This window comes from Solanum pennellii, chromosome 9 (genome assembly GCF_001406875.1).
Source record: "Solanum pennellii chromosome 9, SPENNV200".
In the NCBI taxonomy this organism is placed as follows: domain Eukaryota; kingdom Viridiplantae; phylum Streptophyta; class Magnoliopsida; order Solanales; family Solanaceae; genus Solanum; species Solanum pennellii.
The window spans coordinates 82,613,700-82,635,884 of record NC_028645.1 but is presented as its reverse complement, the minus strand read 5'-3'; the positions used below and the strand labels follow the sequence as shown (position 1 = coordinate 82,635,884).

Genomic DNA, 22,185 nt, shown 5'->3' with positions numbered 1-22,185 from the left:
AAGTAAAACATGACAATTATTTAACATCTAACATGAATTCGTAAAAATGAACGGAAAGAATAAAAAGTCCAAAATACCCCTAACTTTTGACAAAAATGTCCACAGCACAATTGGGGGAAATTCACTGAACAATACTAAGAATCTTCTATTTCTCAATTTTCTGCTACCAAAAATGGATTCTGAAGAAGATGAAAGCAGCCATCAAAACTCAAAACGAAGCAAACCCATCAGCGATTCTCAATTTGCATCAACTTCGATGCAAGATTCAACCTTTACAGCTCCCAATTTGCCTGAAGAACTCATCGCTGAAATCCTCAAAAGGGTTCCAGTGAAATCGCTTTTGCAGTTCAGGTGTGTTTCGAAGTCTTGGCTTGGTATAATCTCTAGCTCAGATTTTGTTAAAACGCATCTTAGTTTATCTGCTAATGACAAGGAATACAAACACCGTAGGCTTATGTTGAGTTTTGTTCAACCTGAAAACAATCTTAAGGACTGTTCTCTTGGTTCTTTGTTATATGGATCTGTTACTGAGGCCTTTGATTTGGATTACCCTATGAAAAATCCAGTTAAATCTGTTTGGATTGTGGGTTCTGTTAATGGGTTGATTTGTGTTGCTATTGAGGAGAATGATTTGTTTATATGGAACCCGTCGATTAGGAAGTTCAAGAGATTGCCGAGTTTTAGGCCAACATTGAGGTGTGGTTACTATTTTATGTATGGTTTTGGGTATGACGAGGTTAATGATGATTATAAGGTAGTGGGTGTTTTCTGTATTTTTGGTGTTGGTGGTTCGTATGATGTTGAGGTGAAGGTATATGGTTTAAAGAGTGATTCTTGGAGAAATATTGATGATTATCATGGTGGGGTGTTGTTGAATGATTCGGGTAAGTTTGTGAAGGGGAAGCTTCATTGGGCTACTTCTGCTCGTTTTGGCGGGTATAATGGCTGGGATATTGTTTCTATTGATTTGAAAGATGAGAAATGGGGAAAGATAGAGCAGCCCTGCTATGAAAAAGGAAATTTTGATTTTGTGTTGGGAGTGTTGGAAGATAATCTTTCTGTGCTTTGTAATTATAACAGAACTCGGGCAGATGTGTGGGTCATGAAGGATTATGGGGTTAAAGATTCTTGGGAAAAAATGTATACCATCAGTTGTCCTAATGACCCTGGGAAGTATATGTTCTCTCCACCCCTTTGCATGTCAAAAAAAGGTGAAATTTTGCTCGTGTTTGGATCAATTTTCATGATATACAATCCCACTGATGATTCGATCAGATATCCGGAGGTGACTAACTTTGATGCCTGTCTTGAGGCGGAAATCTACACCGAAAGCCTAATATCTCCCATTTTACAAAATGATCCAATTCCACAACAACAATGAAGGCTGCAGAAGCTCAGATGAATGATAATCCCATGACTTATGACATGTAAGATCTCTGCTTAATACATTTTTCAACATGTAGATATCACATATGCAATGTCATTACAGTTGTGGTTCATAGATATCTTGTTTGTTCTTTCTTCTTTTTGCATAGTTTCATGGAACAGCTTGTGGCAACAACAGTTATCTGGTTATAGTCTTTACTCTTTAGTGTTTACGACTTAATAGGACTTTGTTTTTCTCTTCTTGAGAAGTTCTGTAAGTTTTTTTTTTTTACATCTGGACAAGACAAACTAAGCGTAAAGACCATCAGGACACGGAAATCATGGCAGGGGAGTTTGTGTAAATCTTGACAAGGGTATATCTTTTTGATACAGGGCCTACTTTTACTAGTCTTCTTACATGAAACTTAATATGGATAAAAGGAAGTACGGGAATTATGGAATAGGAGTTAAAGAAGGATATACTCAGTTTTGGTGTTCCTCCATGCTCCTTATAGCTTAGTGCTAATTTTCTTGTCTCCTCATTCTGTTACATATCTGGTCAGTCAATGGCTGAATCTTCTTTGGGTTTGGTAAATAGCACTGATTTGAACAAAAGTGAGTTGGAAGGAGAAAACAGTCGAGTAAACATATTAAGCTGTTATGATCAGCCGCTAGCGTAGATTGGAGGTACTAATGAACAGGACAATGTAGAGAAATAAATTGGGATTTAAAGCTTTGTTTAAGATGGTTCTGTCTTCTAAGTTACTAATGTACAAATACTTTTCATCTTCATTGTTTTGGAAAAGAAGTTCCCCTGCTATAAAGATCTCTTTTATCGTTGTTTCTAAATAGAGTAGCTGATGTATATGCAACTGGACCTTTTTCAGAATTCTTAGGTTCTATGGTTACGTATGCATCATTCAAGGGAAACTCTTATTTCGTTACGGTATCAACTATTAGTTATGAGTTTGAAATCTGACCAAAGTTAATGTAGCTAAGCATGTAGAAACAAGGAAACATATCTAATCCTTGTAGTAGAACAGTTTCAAGAATTTGAAACATGGATTAGTTATTGTTGCGGTTCTATTTCTTGATTTGCATCATCTGTTAGACACTAAACAGAGGTAAGAGGGGAGAAATGAGACGTAGCCAAGGTAACTTTAATTGTACATATTAGTGGAAATAATACGTAGGAAAAAGGTTAAAACGCCCAAAGGTTTGCATGTAGAAATTCTTGCGAGTAAAATTTGGAGAAGCTAGCAGGGCTATGCCTTTTGTGAAGTGCTCCAGCTCTGAATCAAATAACCCTTTTTTGGGCAGGTCAATATGTTGCATCCACAGCATGAGTACATCTTGTGACCTTTTCTTAGTTTTTATTTTCTTTTGGTATTTATAGAGTAAGTGTACCATTTGTGCACCACTTTCATGCAGTCTAGACTTAAGATTATTTAACTACCTTATATTTGTTCATCTTGACTGTTTATTATGTGAACCGAAGCACCTTTGACGTTTCTCAAATGTTCGGAAATGGAGCTCGTCTTTTTTGCTCAAATAAGGCCAGCAGCTTGTGTTTAGTACATGTTAAATGTAAAATGTGCCAGAGCTAGCTCTTCATGTATTGCTTTCTAGTATCTATATCTGCCCTGCTTTTTTTTCCGTCATATGAGATGTCAATGAGGTTTTTGGTTAACTTTTCTGTATTATTGAACTTTCAGGAAGTGAAAAAGCTATTTATGGAACAACCGAACAACTAATCCACCACCTGTAACTGCAGGGAGCACAAGGAAGAAACGCGGGCTTTCCCAGTTTTTACAGTTCATTTGTGATGTACTAATGTTATTACTGTGTGTAATGTACAGAGCGAGACTTGCCTACTTCTACTAATTGTATCTCACATTGTTGATAGTTTTAAGCTTCTCCTTCCATTGAACATCTGTTGTATGTATATTGATCTGTAGTAGAAGATGATATGCCATCTGCTACTTGTAGTAGATGATGATGATCTTAGACAAATTTGTTCTAGATAATGGCTATACAATGTTCATCTTCCTAAGATTCGTATTTTTCTCCAATATTTAGTTATCTTGCTATATTGTGGTCTGTATATTCCTTTATACTGTACTCTCTCTACCCCTCGAAAGGTAAGGGTAAGGTTTGTGTGCATCAAATTCTATTTATGGAATTGCACAGGATATGAATTGCCTCCTACTCTATGTCGAGATGGCTCTACAGACTTTTCGAGTACTTGAATTACCAGAAAGCTTACACATCGATTAAGAGCATCAAATGGATTAGAACTTGAAAGAAGCACAGGTAAGATATTGTTTGGTAATATAGCAGAAGTAAGCAAGTTCTTGACTTATTAATTCATATGCCAACAATCATGTATCTTTGTATTTTTTCACTCATCTGCAACTTTGACAATCTTTTTGCCTATATTTTCGCCATTGAACAGTCCAATGAAAGCAGAGGGAATGCTTTCAACGCCTTGTGAGATATCTTCAACGGTCTTGAGTTTTCCATCTTTGACGTACTCAACTGTTTTCGACAGGATCTCAGCATACATATTCATGAAATCAGCTGCTAGGAATCCTTTGATGGTAATCCTTTTGTAGACTATATCCAACATCTCTGGAGCAGCTCGTGTTGTAGCATTTGTGTACTCAGATATAACCCCACAGACAGCTACTCTACCGAATATGTTCATGTTTGCCACTGCTGCTTCTAACATCCTGCCTCCCACGTTGTCGAAGTAGACATCAATCCCTTGAGGGAAACACCTTTTCAGAGCTAATTTAAGGTCAGTTTCTTGTTTATAATTGAATGCATCGTCGAATCCAAGTCTTCCCTTAAGAAAATTTACCTTTTCTTGACTACCAACAGAGCCAACAACATAACATCCAAGTAATTTAGCATACTGTCCTACTAAATGCCCTATCGAACCTGAAGCAGCAGACACGAAAACTTTCTCCCCTGGCTTCGGTTTACACACCTCGAAGAATCCAGCATAGGCAGATAGTCCACTGAATCCAAAAATTCCGACATGGTAAGACAACGGAAATCCCATATTAGGATCCAACTTATTCAATAATGAACCTTCTTTTACTATACTATACTCTCCCCAGGTAAGTATCCCTGCTACCAAATCACCTTTCTTGAAATCAGGTCGATGCGAGAACAAAACTCTTCCTACACCATAACTATCAATGGACTCACCAGGAGTTATAGCAGTTGCAAAACTTATGGTTCCTTGTGACGAACTTTGGCTCTTCATTCTGTTTATATGATATGGATCAATTGAAACAAACAGGTTCTTCACAACAACATCCTTAGACTCAGACTCAGACTCAGACTCAATGATAAGTGAGACGTTTTCGACTTTTATCTCAAAGTCTGACTCTTTTGGTGCACCATTTATGCTGTTTTTTATAGTTACATACTTGTTCTTTATTTCCATCTTTTGGCTTGGCAAAATGTTAACAAAGGGTAAGAAAAAAGTTGAGATGAATATAATGTGAAATGCTCTTTTGGTGCTTATATTTAAGTTTTTTTTAGAAAAATGACAAAGTGCATAGGTGCTTTTATGCCGTCTATGACGACTAAGTTTGTGGCGAGCATCAAGATTTGTCAAGCAGCTATTCGTCAACATGCTTATTTGCCGAACAAAGGGTAAATTAGGTATTATCAAACATAATTCGTTGTAACTGACTTGTACCAGTCGCTGTCATAATTATTTTATCGCTAATGTCCGGCTAGAAGCAACACATACATATGTATTTATTCATCCGTCCTTTCTCAAAATTTATTACTATCCCGACTTATGAACCCCACCTTGTACTTTAACTAAACGCGCCACGTGCTTTTTTAGTCTTCTCGGCCAGAATAATTTGGTCATAACAATCTAGATACATGTTCATGCTATAATCGATTTATTTTTTGACAATTATATCGCTCTTTGTCAAATTAAAAAGGATGTAATTTGTCAAAAATAAATCAATTTATAGTGTGAACATATTTGAGTTATTATGATTAAATTATTTTGGCTAAAAAGTTTTTCCCTTTAGATTTTTTTATCTTTCTAACCAATTTTTTCTGCTATTTTACATTATCCTACCCTTTTTTAATATATGTTTTTTTACATAGTGTGGTCCTTACGTAAATGTTTACTACATGTGCTTTTTATGCGATTTTTTAAATTGATTCATCCAAAGAAGTGGGGCCTATTAAAATTTTGTTTGATCGTTTTTCCTTTTTTGGCCCCTCTAGCGTTTTCAAATTATTTTATTTTCCTTTCGTGTCTAGTTATTTATCAATTTTTTCATTTTTAGTTATTATTTGTTCATTTAAAAAAAATTGAGAAAGACAAGTTTTTTTACTTTTATTTCCTCAATTAGTTTTTCTGAAAAATGTAGATTTTTTTTTTTTCGAAAATCTTAAGTTCTTAATTCATTCATTTCAATTAATTGGGGTAAAATAATAAATTTACTATATCAATCATTGTTTTCTTAATAGGTATGTCAAATAAAAGTAGACAAATAATTAAGAACATGGTGAGTATGAGTTACTTTGATTTGACAAAGAATTTAAGAAAGAAATATTTTCTTTAAAAAAAAATTGTGGTCTAAAATAAGTAATAAATATTTTTTTTTACGAAAAAAAAATTTGCACCAGAATTTTCTTCAAAACACCCTCTGATTTGCTATTGTTATTATTTTTGTAATATACATTTTCGAAAAGTATTTCACTCACCAACAAACATCGTAAGTGACTTTCATTGTACCAAACACGTAATTCTCACATCTGATCAACCAAACACATAGTACTTTGATTTTCAAAGAAGATTAAGACAAGTAGTTTTAACAACAAGAACTTTACATTATTAACAATACATATGGGGATCTTTTAACAAGACAAAGCGCGAAAATACAACAACATTAGTAAATCTCCAGAAAGAACAACACAAGCAGAGTAATTTCTTTGATGTAAGCTAAAATACTTATCACCAACACGAGGCGTAGCTAGCTAGGCTCTCGATGTTAGTAACTACTTGCATGAATATCCGAGGATCTGTATGAAACGTTGCTCGTGTTATGCAAACTTATATCTGTACTAAACCTTCATCATCGTTCTCTTGACACAAACAAAGGCGATACATAACCCATACGAGCAAAGGGAGACCGGAGAAGAGAGACTATTCTTCACACTCGTACTCCTTCATCATCTTCCTATCCCAATAATAGTTGCAACCTACAACTATTATCCAACGGAAGTTTCCATTTCCATAACTAAGCAACGCCACTATCCCATTATACGTCTTACTAACCAAATTCAAAGTCATAACCTCCCGAGCTAATTACGTATCACCAACATTAGGCGAAGCTAGACTCTCAATGTAAGTAATCGCTTGTACTTTAAGACAATAACCCAATGAATGAATGTCCAAGGATTCATGTGAAGCATTCCTCGCGTTGTACAAACTTATATTAGTACCAAGCCTCACTAAAACCTCACCACCATTCTCCGACACAGACAAAGGCGAGACATAACCTAAACGACCAGAGGGAGCCGTGATATTAGACACCAACTTAGTCCACGACGACTCCACACCATACTCCTTCATCACCCACATATCCGTCCTAACCGAATGATAGTTGCAACAAGCAACTAAACATCCATTTAGAACACTCAACGACCAACTAGTATTCCCATTTCCACAATTAGGCAATGCCATTACCCCATACGTCTCCGTAGACAAATCCAATGTCATTATCTCCGAAGAACCACCACCACCATCACCATCACCAGAGTCGCGACAATGGCTTACCCCCCAATGAAGATATCCATTCAACCACATCCCGGATTGTGCATTAACGTAACCACTATCAAACATCTCACCCATTTTCCAAGAATCATACTTTAAGCTATAAATCTTCACCTTATTCTCATATCTCCCCTCATTTCGCGGAAAACTAAAGATCTTAACCACCTTATAATCATCATTAACATAATCATAACCAAACCCATATCTAATATAACAATTTACAGCACATTGAACAAATGAATCTTCAAATTCCTTGTGTTTTCCAGTAACAGGGTTCCATATCATAAGTTTAAATGACATTGGGGTTAAACAAATCAACCCATTACAAGAACCCAAAAATTTTGCAGATCCAAAAGGGGTTTTTAATGGGTAATCAATTTTATCAACATTTACAGAGGAATTTTCACAATCAAGAGAGTAAACAGAGCACATTTTACCCATTAAACCAGCTACTGAAGCTACAATAACAAGTCTTAGATTCACATTTTTGGATTTTTTAACACAAAATTTGATCTGGGCATTGATGAAATATGGAGTTGAGATTAAAGAAAGCCAAGATTTTGAGACACACCTGAATTTCAAGATAGATTTTACTGGTAACCTCAAGAGTATTTCAATGATGATTTCATCTGGTAGACATGAAAATTGAAGAAATTCTTGAGGAATTTTTGCTTCAGCTAATTTGTTTTGAGTTTCCATTGAAGCAAAAATCTTCTAGATTGGAGAATTGGAAGAGGTGACAAGAAAGAGAGAGAGAGATGAGGTCCCAAGTCTTTGGATAGTGAAGTTTTGGAGCTCAAGGCATGTGGTGTGTTCACGTGGATGATTCGGAATCGATTTTTTTAGAACTTTTTGAGTCGAGTTTATTATATTGCGTTTATCTAATGTGATTTATATCCTTATATAGTTTGAAGTTATTACATAATAAAAAGTTTATCTGATATATGTAAAACGTTCATGATAGAGTGTTCAGTTAAAATACTGAGGTTATCGAGGCGTGTACGCTATGCTCTCAAGTTTCCGAAAAAAAAAGGTGGAATAGGAATGTAAGATCTCAACTATAAAGTTTTTTAGTACTAGTATGAGTAGGGTTTGAAAAAAGTAATGTATACGTTATCTTATCCTTAATATTTTCTAGAACTTTTTTATTTGACTTTATTGTATTGCGTTTATCTAATGTGATTTACATCCTTATATAGTTTGAAGTTATTACATAATAAGAAGTTTATCTGATACATGTAAAATGTTCATGGTAGAGTGTTCAGTGAAAACACTGAGGTTATCGCGGCGTGCACGTTATGCTCTCAAGTTTTCGGGGAAAAAAAGACGGAATAGGAATGTAAGATCTCAACTATAAAGTTTTTTAGTACTAGTATGAGTAGGGTTTGGAAAAAGTAAGATATACGTTATCTTATCCTTAATATTTTTTAGAAATTTTTTATTTGATTTTATTGTATTGCGTTTATCTAATGTGATTTCATTTTTATATAATTTGAAGATTATTACATAATAAGAAGTTTATCTGATATATATATAAACATTTTACGTGATAGAATATTCAATGAAAATACTAAAATTATAAGCGACGTGCACGATTATAGAAATGTAAGATCTCAGTCTAAAGTTTTATAGACTAGTATGAGTAAGGTTTGAAAAAAAAATGTCTACATTATTTTATTTTTACTATTTTGAAAAGAATAGTACACTATCTTTGATAGATTCTTTAAGTGTCATTTTATAGAATACATTAAAAAAATAATGTTATGCGTAATGCATTAAAAAAAATTATGTTATGCATAATTCATTAGCTTCAATAACTATACTATATTTTGCTATTATATTAGGTATAATTGATATATGAGAAATTATTAGTCATGCAAGAGGTTTTACTACATACTTAGCATGAATGTAGACATAATTATCATTCAAAACATTTTTATATCCTTTTTACTGTATTTGTGGGTGATTTTCTTTTAAACAAATAATTTTTTAAAGAAAATCCTGTAATGAATATTATTTATACTATATCTAATCAAATGATATTTGATAGTCATATTAAATTTTGATTCACTCTTTGTCTAATTTATTTTTAAAAAATAATATTTAATAAGTTTTATTTTCATAGCTTAAATTTAAAAATTATTAACAATTAAAAATAAAGGTGAGTAGGTGAGGAGAGAGAAATGGTGGAAGTCTTTGGATAATTGACTTTGGAATTTCCTCCAACTTTTTTGGTAAATAGTTGTAAAAGACAAATTATATAATAAAGTTTAAATTAAATTAAGTCACACAATTTTTTCTTCTCCTTTTAATTTAATTAATTCTTAAAAAATATTATATTTATATTCTATAATTGTTTTTGATTATTTTACAAAACGATTTTTATATTATAACTATATGTAAAAATTAAGATGCTCCTAAGTTCTGTATTATTTTAAAAAAAGTACACGTGACAGCAACTACCCAACTACCCATTTTTTATTTAAATACTTAAATAACAAGTGTTATTTAATATATGAGTAGTTGAATTTTGTGGACGCATATTAAATTAAAAAAAAAGGAAAATTATATAAAATAACAAATTATTGATTCAAATAAAATATTATAAGTAGAGTTCATTTAATTTTAGTCTTAGCATTTGTCAGTCGCCTCTCTCCCGGCGAATTTCGCTCGCTTACTTCTCTCACTTTATACAAACATAAATGTATAAATTGTGTTTCTGTTCGTATAAAACGAGGAAAAATTGTATATACAAATACATATATTTTCGTCCTATACATTTAAAATTATACAAATACAGATCTTTCATTGTCCAGTGTTCTTTTGTCTTTCTCACTTTATATAAACACATATTATACAATTGATTCGTATATGTATATTGAAATATACATATTAATAGCCATATTGGTATATGCATACTGAAATATACAAATTAATAGTCATTTGTATATGTATAGCGAAATATACATATTAATAGACATTCGTATATGTATAGTGAAATATACAAATTACAAGCTATATAGCAAACATAAAATTTATTATGAAGCGCAAACTATAACTATAACATACGAGTATGATTTTTATGTTTGTTATATGTGGAAGTTGCTCATGTAAAATATTAGTAGAAGTATGGCATCTTTACTAAAAATGTTGGTAATTTGTCATTAGAGCTCAATTAAACTTGAATTCACGCCGAAAGGTTCCACATTGAGGGTAAAACCCCCCCTAATAAACTCGACCATGTACACATTGGAGGTAAAGCACTCCCCAACTAACTCTTCCCTGTACCATGTAAAACACTCCCTAACTAACTCGACCCTGTACCATGTAAAACACTCCTTAACTAACTCGACCCTGTACACATTATAGGTAAAACACTCCCTAACAAACTCGACCCTGTACACAATGAAGGTAAAACACTCCCTAAGAAACTCGACCTTGTACACGTTGAAGGTAAAACACTCCCTATCGAACTCGACCCCATACTCAAGTGATTATCACATTATTTTGATGTTTGTTACTGCTCTTTTTTCTTAATTCTTTCATATACATTAAAGGGATTGATGAAACATGTAATCATTTTAGTACTTAATGAGCCAAGGTTGAGTCCTATGTACTCAACTTATACCAAATTTGGAGCATCAATCTCCCATATAAACCCTACAATACAAAATCCTCAAAACCTTCAAGGAAACTGACCTGATCGATCTTTTGACGATTCAATAACCCCAAACGACACGTGAAGATTAAAAAAACAATCAATATAGACAACTATTAAGCAGAGACTGAAGCATGTTTTTCGTCTAAACTTACATAACATAAAGATCACACTTACTCATAACCAATCTCTTCACAATCAGCAAAATCACACAATCTCAAACACAACATGTAATGGTAAAATCGAAGAATAAGAACAACATGTAATCCTGAACTTCTAGTCCCATGGAATTCTCAAGTTAGCTAAACTTCCCGCGAACAAGATGGATGAATCTGTAGAAGGCGAAATTTCTTTCAAGGTAAACTCATTCACTTCTTGTTTACGCACATTGTACTCTATAAACTCACCATTCGTTTTCCTCCACAAGATATTCTCATTTTCCTTCAAACATACTATATCATCTAAATACCATTTTTCGTCCTCTCCATTTCCAACGAATGAGGGTATCGTTGGAATTCTCATGACGTTACTCCATCTCCATCGTTCCCCATCTTTCTCGAGTGAACACAACAAAAAATCCATCTCAACCAACACGGAGAAAAGGTAGAGACGATCAGCAAAATTATATAATTTCATACGAGTCCCATGATATTGCAATGGGACGGGCGTTACAATAAATTTCTCATTAGCCACAAATAAAGATATCATCACAAACTTATTATCTAATCCACTATTATCATCATTGGCCATCATGTTAATCGTACCATCTAATGAAACTGGATTTTGGTCAAACAAACGATAACCAATAGGAACAAACTCAATCTTTTTCCAAGACTCATTATTCACAGAGTATATTCCAATAACATAATGACTATCTTTCGAATTAATCACAAATATAGCGATTATCTTATAATCATCACAGATAGAATCATACACGAATCCATACAACGTCGATTCGAATTCATATAGCATTGATATGTATCGATGAGTCTTTTGAACAGTTTTGTATTTTCGAATAGCTGGATTCCATATAAATATCGCGAAATTATACACCATACATAACAAGCCGTTACAAGAACTCACAAATGGATATGAAATATCTCGAGACATTAAATAATTTGGTGGATTAAGAGAAACAACTTGAGAATAAACACTAAGTGATGATGCACATGTTGTACCAATGTTGAATGCTAACATGTTGTATTTTAAACAAGGAGATGGAGTTATTTTCGATGAAATTAAGAGGATTTTTTGACGATTAATATCGGACGATGAATCGTCTATATGCAACTTGATGAAATTGGGATCGTTGATAATTGAACACCATGATTTTTGTACAATTTTAAAACGTGGAAGAGATTCAACAGGGAGTTTTGAGAGGATGCAAGTTATTACATCATCTCCCAAATTAAGACTCATTGGACTATACGTTTACTTAGGGTTTTTTTGTTCTTTTTATAAAAAAAATATATATAGACGACTCATAAAATTAATTTAAATTTGGAAAATTATGAAGGTTTTAAAGTGTTCTTTCCATATAGTATTTTCTATTTTGGCATAATACATAAATATGCCATTTAACTTAGCTTCGAATCACATTTATGCCCTTCAACTTTGGGTGTGCACAATTAGACACTTAAACTTGTATAAAGTTGAACAAATAAACATACATGTCCTACATGTCATCCTACATATTATTTTTCGTCCTACGTGGTGTCCTACGTGTATTTTGTCATGTAGGACTCATGCGTCTATTTATTTAAAAGTTGGATGGTTAAAGTGTCTGTTTGTGCATTATGAAAGTTGGAGGTCAAATTTAAAATTTGAAACCAAGTTTAGGGTCCAATATATATATTATGCCTTCTATTTTTGTATAGTTTTCAAAGTATTATATTTAATCGTATTCGAGTGGAATTAGGATTATTATATTCTATATAATTGGCTCGTGCCCCTCCAAAAAAAAACAAAAAAACTAAAACTTCTTCTATGGGTTGTATTCCAAATTTGTCTATTGATATTGTCTACTCCATCCTATTAGAGCTTCCTGTGAAGTCTCTTTCACGATTCAAACTTACGTGTAAGTCATGGTGTAGTACGATTGATGATTCCGAATTCATCAATTCTCATCTATATAAATCATCTAACGATATTAATCGTCAAAAGAATCTCATTTTTCTAAATGATGAAGATTGTAATTATTCGATTCAAGTATTATCGATGGAAGGTTCAATTAGCGCTGATTCCAAAGTTGCATTGATGAAGCACCCGAATATCCCAATATTATGTAGACACATTGGTTATTTAAAAGTGATTTCATGCAATGGTTTGTTCTTTATTCATGATTCTCTCACTGGTTCAATATTATGGAATCCCGTCATTCGAAAATACAAACGGATTCCAACGCGTTATATGTTGCAACATATGACTTATTTCATGAATTATTTCATTAGGCCGATATTCGGTTTTGCTTATGATTTTGTGGCGGAGGATTACAAGGTCTTATGTATAGTATTACAACTTCAAAGTAATACAATGCATCCACGTTACGTTGTTGAAATATATTCAGTTAAAAATCAATCGTGGAAAATAATTCAAGATATTTTCCCCCTTCCTTGTGATTTATCGTTGTTCGTAAAAAAAGATCCAGTTTCATTAAACGGTGTCATTCACATGATGACTACTTCGATTTCATCCAAATCTGAACAAATGGTTATATCTTTCCACGTAGCAGATGAAAAATTTATCGTAACACCAGTGCCAAGTACATGTGGTGAACTTGTGAAATTATGTGCGTGGGGTGATCGCGTATATGTTATAACGAATACTGACAAGGAAATATCAATTTGGCCACTCGAAAAAGATGGAAAAACATGGAATAACATCATGAAGTTACCTATTTTGTATGAGGATCCTCATACTCAATGGTACTTAGGTAATGTGACTTGTGTTAAGGAGAATGGAAATATATTACAATATAGAAAGAATGATGGTCGATTTCTTGAGTATAATGTGAGAAAAAATGAATATACTGAATTTAAAGTGAAAAAAGTTCCATTGGGGGTTAAAATAGGACCTTTATACGTTGAAAGTTTAATTTCTTTGAAGATTCCGTGGGATTAATTAGAAATAATAAGTTTATTTTTCTTTTAAGATAGAGATTTCTATTTTCTAGTATTATTGCCTTTTAATTTTCATTAATCTATTATGTAATTGTTTTTTATTAACTTATACGTGAGATTTCTTGAATAATTTAAGTGTAAAATATTTTTTACGGTACAAAGGATAAATGACAAAAATTCCACATTTAAGCTCTCTTATTACCATAAATCCTAAAAGTTTTACAAATTTCCAAAATCTCTCATTTTCACACATCAGATTAATGTTGCATCAAAACTTTGCTATAGCATACAAATATGAATTTTCGGATGCCACGTAAGCTAAAAAGGTGGATAAAATTACAAAAAAAAATAAGTTCAAGAGGTAATAGTTGCTTAATTTAGTTAAGGTGTATCTCTAGAATTTCAGTCATAGTCTAGGGAATACTTGTGCATTTTTCCAAAATTTGAAGTACAACTTCAAGTTGAATTCAAAAATTTCAAAGTGCTCCCAACATGGACAATACTTTGAAGCAACCATTAAATAAAATTGTATATATATTTCCACAAAAAAAATCATGAATATGACAATTACAACATCTTATACAACAGAAACTGGGAATTCAGAAAGATTAATAAGATAAAGATTCAGTAATCTAAAAAGTTCATAAAACCTTATTCAACACAAACTATATAAACACACTTTTCTATCTTCTCTGAAAATTGAATGCCTTGATTCCCAAAGCAAATGTGAAGGCGAAAACAACAGCAAATGCAACGATCACGCCTGCAACAACACCGAGAAAATCATGCTTAATTCCGTAGTCATTTCTCAAGTATTCTTCCACAGTTTGGCCATTGACGATGTCTTGAAGGTCTGCAAATTGCGATGCAATCAAACCATACAACGTCCAGGCAACAGGGCACGCCCAGTAGTACCATCTCCACCATATGGGAATACGCTGTTTTTTTAGTCAGGGGAAAATGATCAATTTTATTTATTGTAAACGAAAATGACAAAAACTCAACTATGTGTATATGTTATAGATGAACTTACAGGTCGTGGAACGATGAATCCTGAGAAGAGATTCCATACTGTATAGAAGAATCCAGCGACAATTGAAGCAACGTTTTGATTCGGGGTAATAGCCACAGTCATCATGCCAAAGAAGGTGAAGTATAGGAAAGTGAAGAACATGAAGAAAAAGTACCAAAAGAATTTTGCTACGGTCCATTCGAATCCAATCATAGAATAGACAATGAGACCATAGACAACAGCTTGTACAAATACATAAGGAATTTCAATAAAAACCTGCACGAAAAAACATTGAAGTTTTCGTAAATAATGTGAATGGTTTGAAGTTTTAATACGAAAAATTGTCATTGTTCGTCTAGCTACTTACTTGTGCAAAGGCATATGGTATGGCAGAGTACATCCCGGCAGCTTTTTCTCTGTAGAATACAGTACGTTCAACCGATACAACAGGCTGAACTGATGATGCATTTTGTACACCGAGGAAGAGAACAGCAGCGTACATAGATCCCATCGCGTTGGTTAGATCTTGAGGCCTACTCCTGTAATCGAAACAAACAAAAAAAACAAAATGAGACTTTCTTAGCATTTGTTTAAGTTAAAAGTTGGAAGTTTGTCTTCTTATTTCATTTTTTCGTGTTATAGTACTTACACTTTGGTCCCAATATCCCAGAACATTGACCCGAATATGAGTGCTATGAACGTAGTGAAGAGAAATCTGACTGCAGTGTAAGCCGGATTACGCCAATAGGACCAGTGTTGCTTCCATAAGCAAGCCATACATTGGACCCAAAATGGCTGTGAGAATTGGTTTTCAAAATGCAGGTCACTTGTGCCTGGTCGTGGCACACTTAGTTCCGTAATCAAGGCTTTGTTCCTCCTGCAGAGGTCTGAGTTCTTGTATAATTCGGTGAAATCGACCCCTAATGACATTTCTTGAGATGAAGATGTGACTTCTAACATCCAAGTTGCTGGATTGTAACCTTCCTCTATTTTGCCAACACCGGGCATGGACTGAATTCACGGTGAAAATAAGCTCGATCAGTACTTGATTATCTAAAATCAGTAAAAGGAACATACTTTTTCAATTTCGAAAGAAAACTAACTTACCTCGAAATATTTAATCAAATGGCATGATTCGCGACCTAATGGACCAACGTATATCTCTTGTCCTCCTCGTTTCATAAGAAACAACTGTAATGACATGTTTGTATTAGTGTCTTGATATCTAAAGAGAAGGCATACGACGAATTAGAATTAGACGGAAAAGGTGTTACATTTTACCTCATCAAAAGCCTCGAAAATGTCAATGCTAGGCTGGTGAATGGTACAAACAACGGTTCTTCCTGTATCGACAGTGTTCCTAACAGCTCTCATCACAATTGCAGCAGCTCTTGCATCTAACCCTGAAGTTGGTTCGTCCATGAAAATGATCGAGGGGTTTGCTACTAGTTCAACAGCAATCGTCAACCTTTTACGTTGCTCAGTTGACAGACCATTGACTCCTGGCAACCCGACTAAGGCTGATCTTAGTGGTGTAAGCTCGACAAGATCCATAACTTCCTCAACAAACATCTGAAATGGGATAACCCGTATAAGATGACCAGTACGATAAATTCTCATTAGGGAAGGAAACAGAATGATATAAGGGGAACTTACCATTCTTTTGTGTTCATCGACGTCTTGAGGTAAACGCAGCCAAGCTGAGTAAACCAAGGACTCGTAAACTGTAACATAAGGTGAATGGATGTCATTCTGTTCACAGTATCCAGAAATACGTGCAAACGTTTCTTGCTTCTTGGGATATCCAGATATCTTGATGCTCCCGTCAATGTAACCTCCGGTTTTCCTTCCAGCCAAGACATCCATCAACGTTGTTTTACCGGCCCCACTAACTCCCATCAAAGCTGTGAGAACACCTGGCCTGAAAGCTCCACTAACACCCTTCAAAAGTACCAATCTATCACTGCTACCCTGCTCTCTCATTTCCTGCAAGTTGTCAAAAAATCGAGTCACATTTCGTTTTAAGGAAAGTTAAAGCATCCGTTTATGATACTAGTAATTTTTCATTACTTACCGGAGGCATGTCAACGGAGTATACAACTTCATCAAAGGTGATGGAATGGGGTTCAAATGGAAGAACCATGCCCTTCTTCTTATTCTGATTCTCACCGACAGAATCTCCTTCTGTTGTGCTAGTTATCTGGGACGATGATCCACTACTTTCGTTGTTCTCACCCTCTTCTGAAATCGTAGCTTGTGGCTTTCCAAATGCTGCAGATACTCATTCCATGTTAGTACATATCATATTTTTATTTATGGATATATCGATGAAGAAACTCAAGATACTCACGGTTAAGATAAGCGAGAGCAAGACTGTAGGCGATGTTAAACAGAATCATGAATCCAGCAAGTGCCCCTATACCTATCCAGTACCAATATGCATCGGGAAAGAATCCTCGAGATTTCACCACCGAAGGTCCAAGTGGCTCAGTTCCATTTGGGGCAGTCTGTTTCAGTGTGAGTTCTTTCAGGATTCATAGGTTAACAATAAAAAACATTACAGGCTGCGTTATGTACACAAACTTACATGTTTCCACTTTTCTCCATCAAATTCATTCACAAGAATTGCATTCACCGAGTACATGAGTGGTGACGTCCAGTATCCCCAAATCCACCAGTCCTTCACATCAGCTACACCATTCGGAGATAAGAGAAAAGTAAGCATATGAACGACACAAGAGCTACCATAAATACTTAAAGCACGAAACTTACTTCGTGCAAGGGCGAAACCACCCAATGCAAATTGTAAAAGAAGAGCACATGCTCCAAATGTACTAGCAACTCCCATGGTCCTTCCAACTGCTGCGATAAATCGGAACAATCCTGATGCCATCTGGTTTACTAGTACGAGTAGCAAAAATTGTTTGAAAAATCTGCGGAAACAAAAGCAGATCAATATATGTTTGTGATGTTATGACAACGATTACACCATATAGTCTTTCTTCACATACCTTCCAACATTAGGATCGAATCCAATGACATAATATGTGAGGACCGTCCACATCCCAACTTCAAGAAAAGTTACAGGGATTTTTAGGATCCATGAAGGAATTGCATAAGCCCATGAAGGATAGAAGAGAAAGTCCCTTTGTTTGTAGAAGACCGGAAGCTTGTAGAGTGTCAAAGGGAGCTCCGACAAACCATTAAACATAAGCATAATAACCGTAAAAAAGAGAGCACCAGTATATATTCCTCCATCTGTTGCAGTATCCCGAGGCATCTCAGTTCGAAAAAATATGGTCATTGTCATAAGTGCAATGACCATGAGCTGAGGATAAACAAAGAGACGATTAGCGATTTTCACATGGATATGACAAGGCTATGACATAAATCGATATAACGAATAGACCAAGTAGTTCACCTGAAAGAATTTGAAGATGTAAACAAACGAGTTCCGCTGCATTAGCAGGAATTCTCTTTCTGTGCAAACCTTCAAAAGCTGTTTCTTTCCGATACCGTACTTTTCAGTAGTCAAAGCAGCAGGGTGGCTTTTGCTCTTGTCAAATGCAGTTGAAAGCTCATTGCTTACTTTTGTCCCAACATGGAAAGACTGATACGCCTCAGCAAATTCTTTCGATGTGATAAATCTGTAAGGCTCATCCCTCCTTACCCAATACTGCTGTTGATCCTTCTTAGATGTCACCTGCAAGAAGTTCGAAACATTCCACGTTAGAACTTAGAACTGAACACTGCATCAATGTTTCGAAAACTTTAATATTCTTGTTTCTTATAAAACATACTTCTTGCAAGAAATCGGCCACGCCTTTTCTGTCAGGGCATTTGAATCCCATGGATTCAAAGAACTCGAGCACGTCCTCTCGTGGACCCTGATAAACAATGTATCCATCTGATAGCAAAATGATATCATCAAACAAGTTGTAAGTCTCGGGAGCAGGCTGCAAGAGAGAAATTAGAGCTGTTCCTTTCAATATTTGAACAGATTGCTTTAGGGAATTCACAATGGAGTAAGTTGTGGAACTGTCAAGTCCAGTTGAAATTTCATCCATGAAAAGGGCTTTAGACGGTCCGACAATCATTTCACCAGTAGTGACACGCTTCTTCTGTCCTCCCGAAATACCCCTTATCATTTGATCTCCTACCATAGTATCCGCGCAAATATCCAGTCCAAGTATCTGAAAAAACGGAATTTACAGACAAATGAATAACTTCTCTGACCTTTCAATAGCTCGAACATATGAAAAACAATTGGAAAAAATGAAAATTACCTTAAGAATATAATCTGTAATCACTTTGGATTCTTGTCCTTCTGTTGATATAGCCTGCATTTCCATTCATCAATAGTAATATTAATTATTCGGTCATAGCTCAAATGTATATCAGTTAAGAGAAATTAAAATCGTTTTTCCAGTCTTACCTTCATGAACATGTCAATATCAACATCCGGTTTGATATTAGCTGCTTTCTCTCTTCTCGATAGTTCAGCCAACATTTCTAAAACATAATTCAAGAAAAATAGTCAGTAACGCGAACAAAACTAATAAACAGAACTAGAAAAATAGAACTAACCATAACGTGAACCAACTCCTTGACATCTTGCGGAGAACTCCAAAGTTTCTCTGACAGTCATTTCTCCAATATGTAAATCATGTTGGCTAATATAAGCCGCTGTTCTTTGTGGCACAAATTCATGTAACTCATGTCCGTTATACGTCACCTTTCCAGTAACCTGATTTTATCATAACATTATAAACTTTAGTCTTCCATATATTCGAATCTAAAATTATAAGTTGTTTTAAATTCTTACCCTTAGATCAGAATCGAGTTTTCCAGCCAACGCAAGTAACAAAGTTGTTTTTCCAGAACCAGGGGGTCCTAAAAGAAGAGTCATTCGACAGGGCTTGACGTAGCCACTAACATTCTTGAGAATTGTAACTGAACGTTTTTTCGATGGAATGATGTGAATTGAATCCAATAAGCTCTTTATAAGACAACAAAAAACAACAACAACAAATGTTAGTTTTTCAGAACACTTATATAAAATCACACTATAATATCTTCGAGATTGATCATTATCACAGTTAAAGGTTAAAATTTACTCCTGAAGTATGCGAAATTGTCTACTTTTGCCTACATTCCACTAATGGAAACGATTAGCACCACAAAAATCGCCTGATTTTAATCGAAAAATGATACAAATGACCATCTCACATTGTTCTTGAGGTATATTTGAACTTATATCTCTTCTTCATCGATAATTCTACCATACTAAGAAATCACCAGGGCGAAAAGTAGACAACTTTTAAGATTATAAGATTGCCATCAATTCAGGTTGATTTCTCAGATGGTCACTCAACTAATAGTTATTAACTCAGAAAGTCAATAAAGAAAAGTAATTTTACGAGATAATAACAATTAATTAACTGACTATCTGAGGAATCAACTCCGACAATTCAAGAGTCATACGACTCTTGAATCAAACAATCTTTTTTTTTTCATTGAAACAAACACTAAAACATAAGTACTCCTATATGTGATAATATATAGTTATACACAATATAAATCAAATATTTTTTACCTCAATGAAGTTAGAAATGAAGTTTGTAAAAGTAGGCAAAGCTCTGCTTCCAACATATGCATCTGCCTCAATATTCAAATGCTCAAATCTCACTTCTATTGATGGAAAATCAATTCCAACCCTGTTTTTTTTTTATCATAAAAAATAAAAGTTTTAGAAAAATTAGCACCAAACTAAAGAATTTTATGTTTTACTCATATACATCGACGGTATAAAAGAATCTTTTACGTTATTAGGGTATTTTAACAAGTTAATACTCTTTGTATATCAATTTATAAGACGAGTTTTAACTGAACACATAGTCAAGAAAGAAAATTTTAAAAAAATACTTTCAAAATTTTGTGTGACTCTAAATTATCTCATAACTTTTTCTAAATATTAAAAAAAATCATTATTTCTTAAACATGTTAAATGAAAAATACATCACATGAATTAATTTTTTTTTTCAAAAAAAAAAAGCTACTTTCATTTCATTTTACTTGTACAATATATTTTCCCTTTTATACTTCTCCATTTTAGCAAACCACTATAATTAAATTTCAATTTTTTGAGTAAAATAAACTCTTGACTCTATATACAAGTAAAACCAAATATCAAGTATCAATAACACTATCTGTGATCGCGTAAAAATTCTTTATACTGTCAGTAAACGTATACAAAATTAAAAAAAATAAGTACCTGTCAATCCTGTTTTTGAGTTTCAACAAGAATTTTTCATTATCTTCATCAGCAACTTTAACAAGTCTTTCAAGTAAATTCTTTCTTTGTGAAACACCAAGATCATCAACATCAACTTGAGCAGTAACACCTTGTGATCCAAACAATATACCTTTTCTTAATCTATCATAAGTTGGTAATTTTTCAAGTGCTGCCCATTTTAATGCCTCTTCATCGTCTTCGTCTCGATTTGATCTTGAAAATACTTCAACTCCATTATTTCTCCATATCGAATTACTATTTTCTCTCATACTTCCTCTAATACTACGACCGCGTAAATTACTTAAATCTAATGGCTCCATATTGGAACTAAATTTAAAAAAAAAAATTTGAAACTATACCAATTGATCAATATATTTGTTGTTATATTAATATGGAGTTTATATTTTTTCTTATTGAGTTTGGAGTTTTCATGTTAAATGTAAAGGTGTTATATAGAAGCAAGAAAAATGGAATATGAGGATTTTAATGTTGATTTTTTTAATTATATTTTTTTTTAGGTACATGTATTGGTCAATTTTATTTTTTATTTTTTATTTTTGGATTTATTGACTAGTTGACAATTATTTGATGAAATAGTACTATACTTCTAGAGGAATTTTTTAAGATTTACTGTTTATTTGCAGCCGTCACACGTTTATAGATTTTTGGAGGAATTTTATGTTTTCTTCCTAGGACATAGGCTGTCATATGAGACTTAAAAAGGATAAAGTTTGATACGGAGAAAAATATTTTTAATTTTTTATTTATGTCTGATCGATAATTTTGATTTTTTTTTTAAAAAAAATAGGTTTTTAATAAATGAGGAAAATGATTATTTTAATTGTAGCGAAATAATTAAGTTTCATAAATAAATTATGCGATGATCATAAAATAGTTAATTCTTTCTAATTTTTA

The 22,185-nt window shown here is 33.7% G+C and overlaps 5 protein-coding genes across 5 annotated transcripts; 1 reads left to right on the top strand and 4 right to left on the bottom strand.

Moving 5' to 3' along the window:
* The first annotated feature begins 97 nt into the window (after nucleotides 1-97).
* LOC107029337 (F-box/kelch-repeat protein At3g23880-like) lies at nucleotides 98-3,439 on the top strand. The gene is made up of 2 exons (XM_015230728.2): nucleotides 98-1,427; nucleotides 3,081-3,439. Exon 1 carries the CDS (start codon nucleotides 173-175, stop codon nucleotides 1,379-1,381), a length of 1,209 nt encoding a protein of 402 aa, XP_015086214.1. The 5' UTR covers nucleotides 98-172; the 3' UTR covers nucleotides 1,382-1,427; nucleotides 3,081-3,439.
* A 153-nt stretch (nucleotides 3,440-3,592) lies between these two features.
* Nucleotides 3,593-4,959, bottom strand: LOC107030703 (NADPH-dependent oxidoreductase 2-alkenal reductase-like). The gene has a single exon (XM_015231970.2). The coding sequence runs from the start codon at nucleotides 4,820-4,822 to the stop codon at nucleotides 3,767-3,769; it is 1,056 nt and encodes a 351-aa protein (XP_015087456.1). The 5' UTR covers nucleotides 4,823-4,959; the 3' UTR covers nucleotides 3,593-3,766.
* A 1,234-nt stretch (nucleotides 4,960-6,193) lies between these two features.
* LOC107029625 (F-box/kelch-repeat protein At3g23880) lies at nucleotides 6,194-8,051 on the bottom strand. The gene has a single exon (XM_015231058.2). The coding sequence runs from the start codon at nucleotides 7,883-7,885 to the stop codon at nucleotides 6,719-6,721; it is 1,167 nt and encodes a 388-aa protein (XP_015086544.1). The 5' UTR covers nucleotides 7,886-8,051; the 3' UTR covers nucleotides 6,194-6,718.
* Nucleotides 8,052-11,120: 3,069 nt separating this feature from the next.
* Nucleotides 11,121-12,041, bottom strand: LOC114074088 (F-box/kelch-repeat protein At3g23880-like). Its single transcript, XM_027912010.1, has one exon. The coding sequence runs from the start codon at nucleotides 12,039-12,041 to the stop codon at nucleotides 11,121-11,123; it is 921 nt and encodes a 306-aa protein (XP_027767811.1).
* Nucleotides 12,042-14,500: 2,459 nt separating this feature from the next.
* Nucleotides 14,501-21,693, bottom strand: LOC107029669 (pleiotropic drug resistance protein 1). The gene is made up of 20 exons (XM_015231105.2): nucleotides 21,250-21,693; nucleotides 20,572-20,692; nucleotides 19,801-19,974; nucleotides 19,563-19,722; nucleotides 19,411-19,487; nucleotides 19,262-19,315; nucleotides 18,776-19,168; nucleotides 18,397-18,678; nucleotides 17,987-18,303; nucleotides 17,748-17,908; nucleotides 17,563-17,666; nucleotides 17,326-17,482; nucleotides 17,050-17,246; nucleotides 16,632-16,961; nucleotides 16,257-16,547; nucleotides 16,083-16,166; nucleotides 15,625-15,986; nucleotides 15,343-15,514; nucleotides 14,997-15,251; nucleotides 14,501-14,901 (listed from the first exon to the last, which is right to left on the bottom strand). Exons 1-20 carry the CDS (start codon nucleotides 21,588-21,590, stop codon nucleotides 14,647-14,649), a joined length of 4,287 nt encoding a protein of 1,428 aa, XP_015086591.1. The 5' UTR covers nucleotides 21,591-21,693; the 3' UTR covers nucleotides 14,501-14,646.
* Between the last annotated feature and the right edge of the window lie 492 nt (nucleotides 21,694-22,185).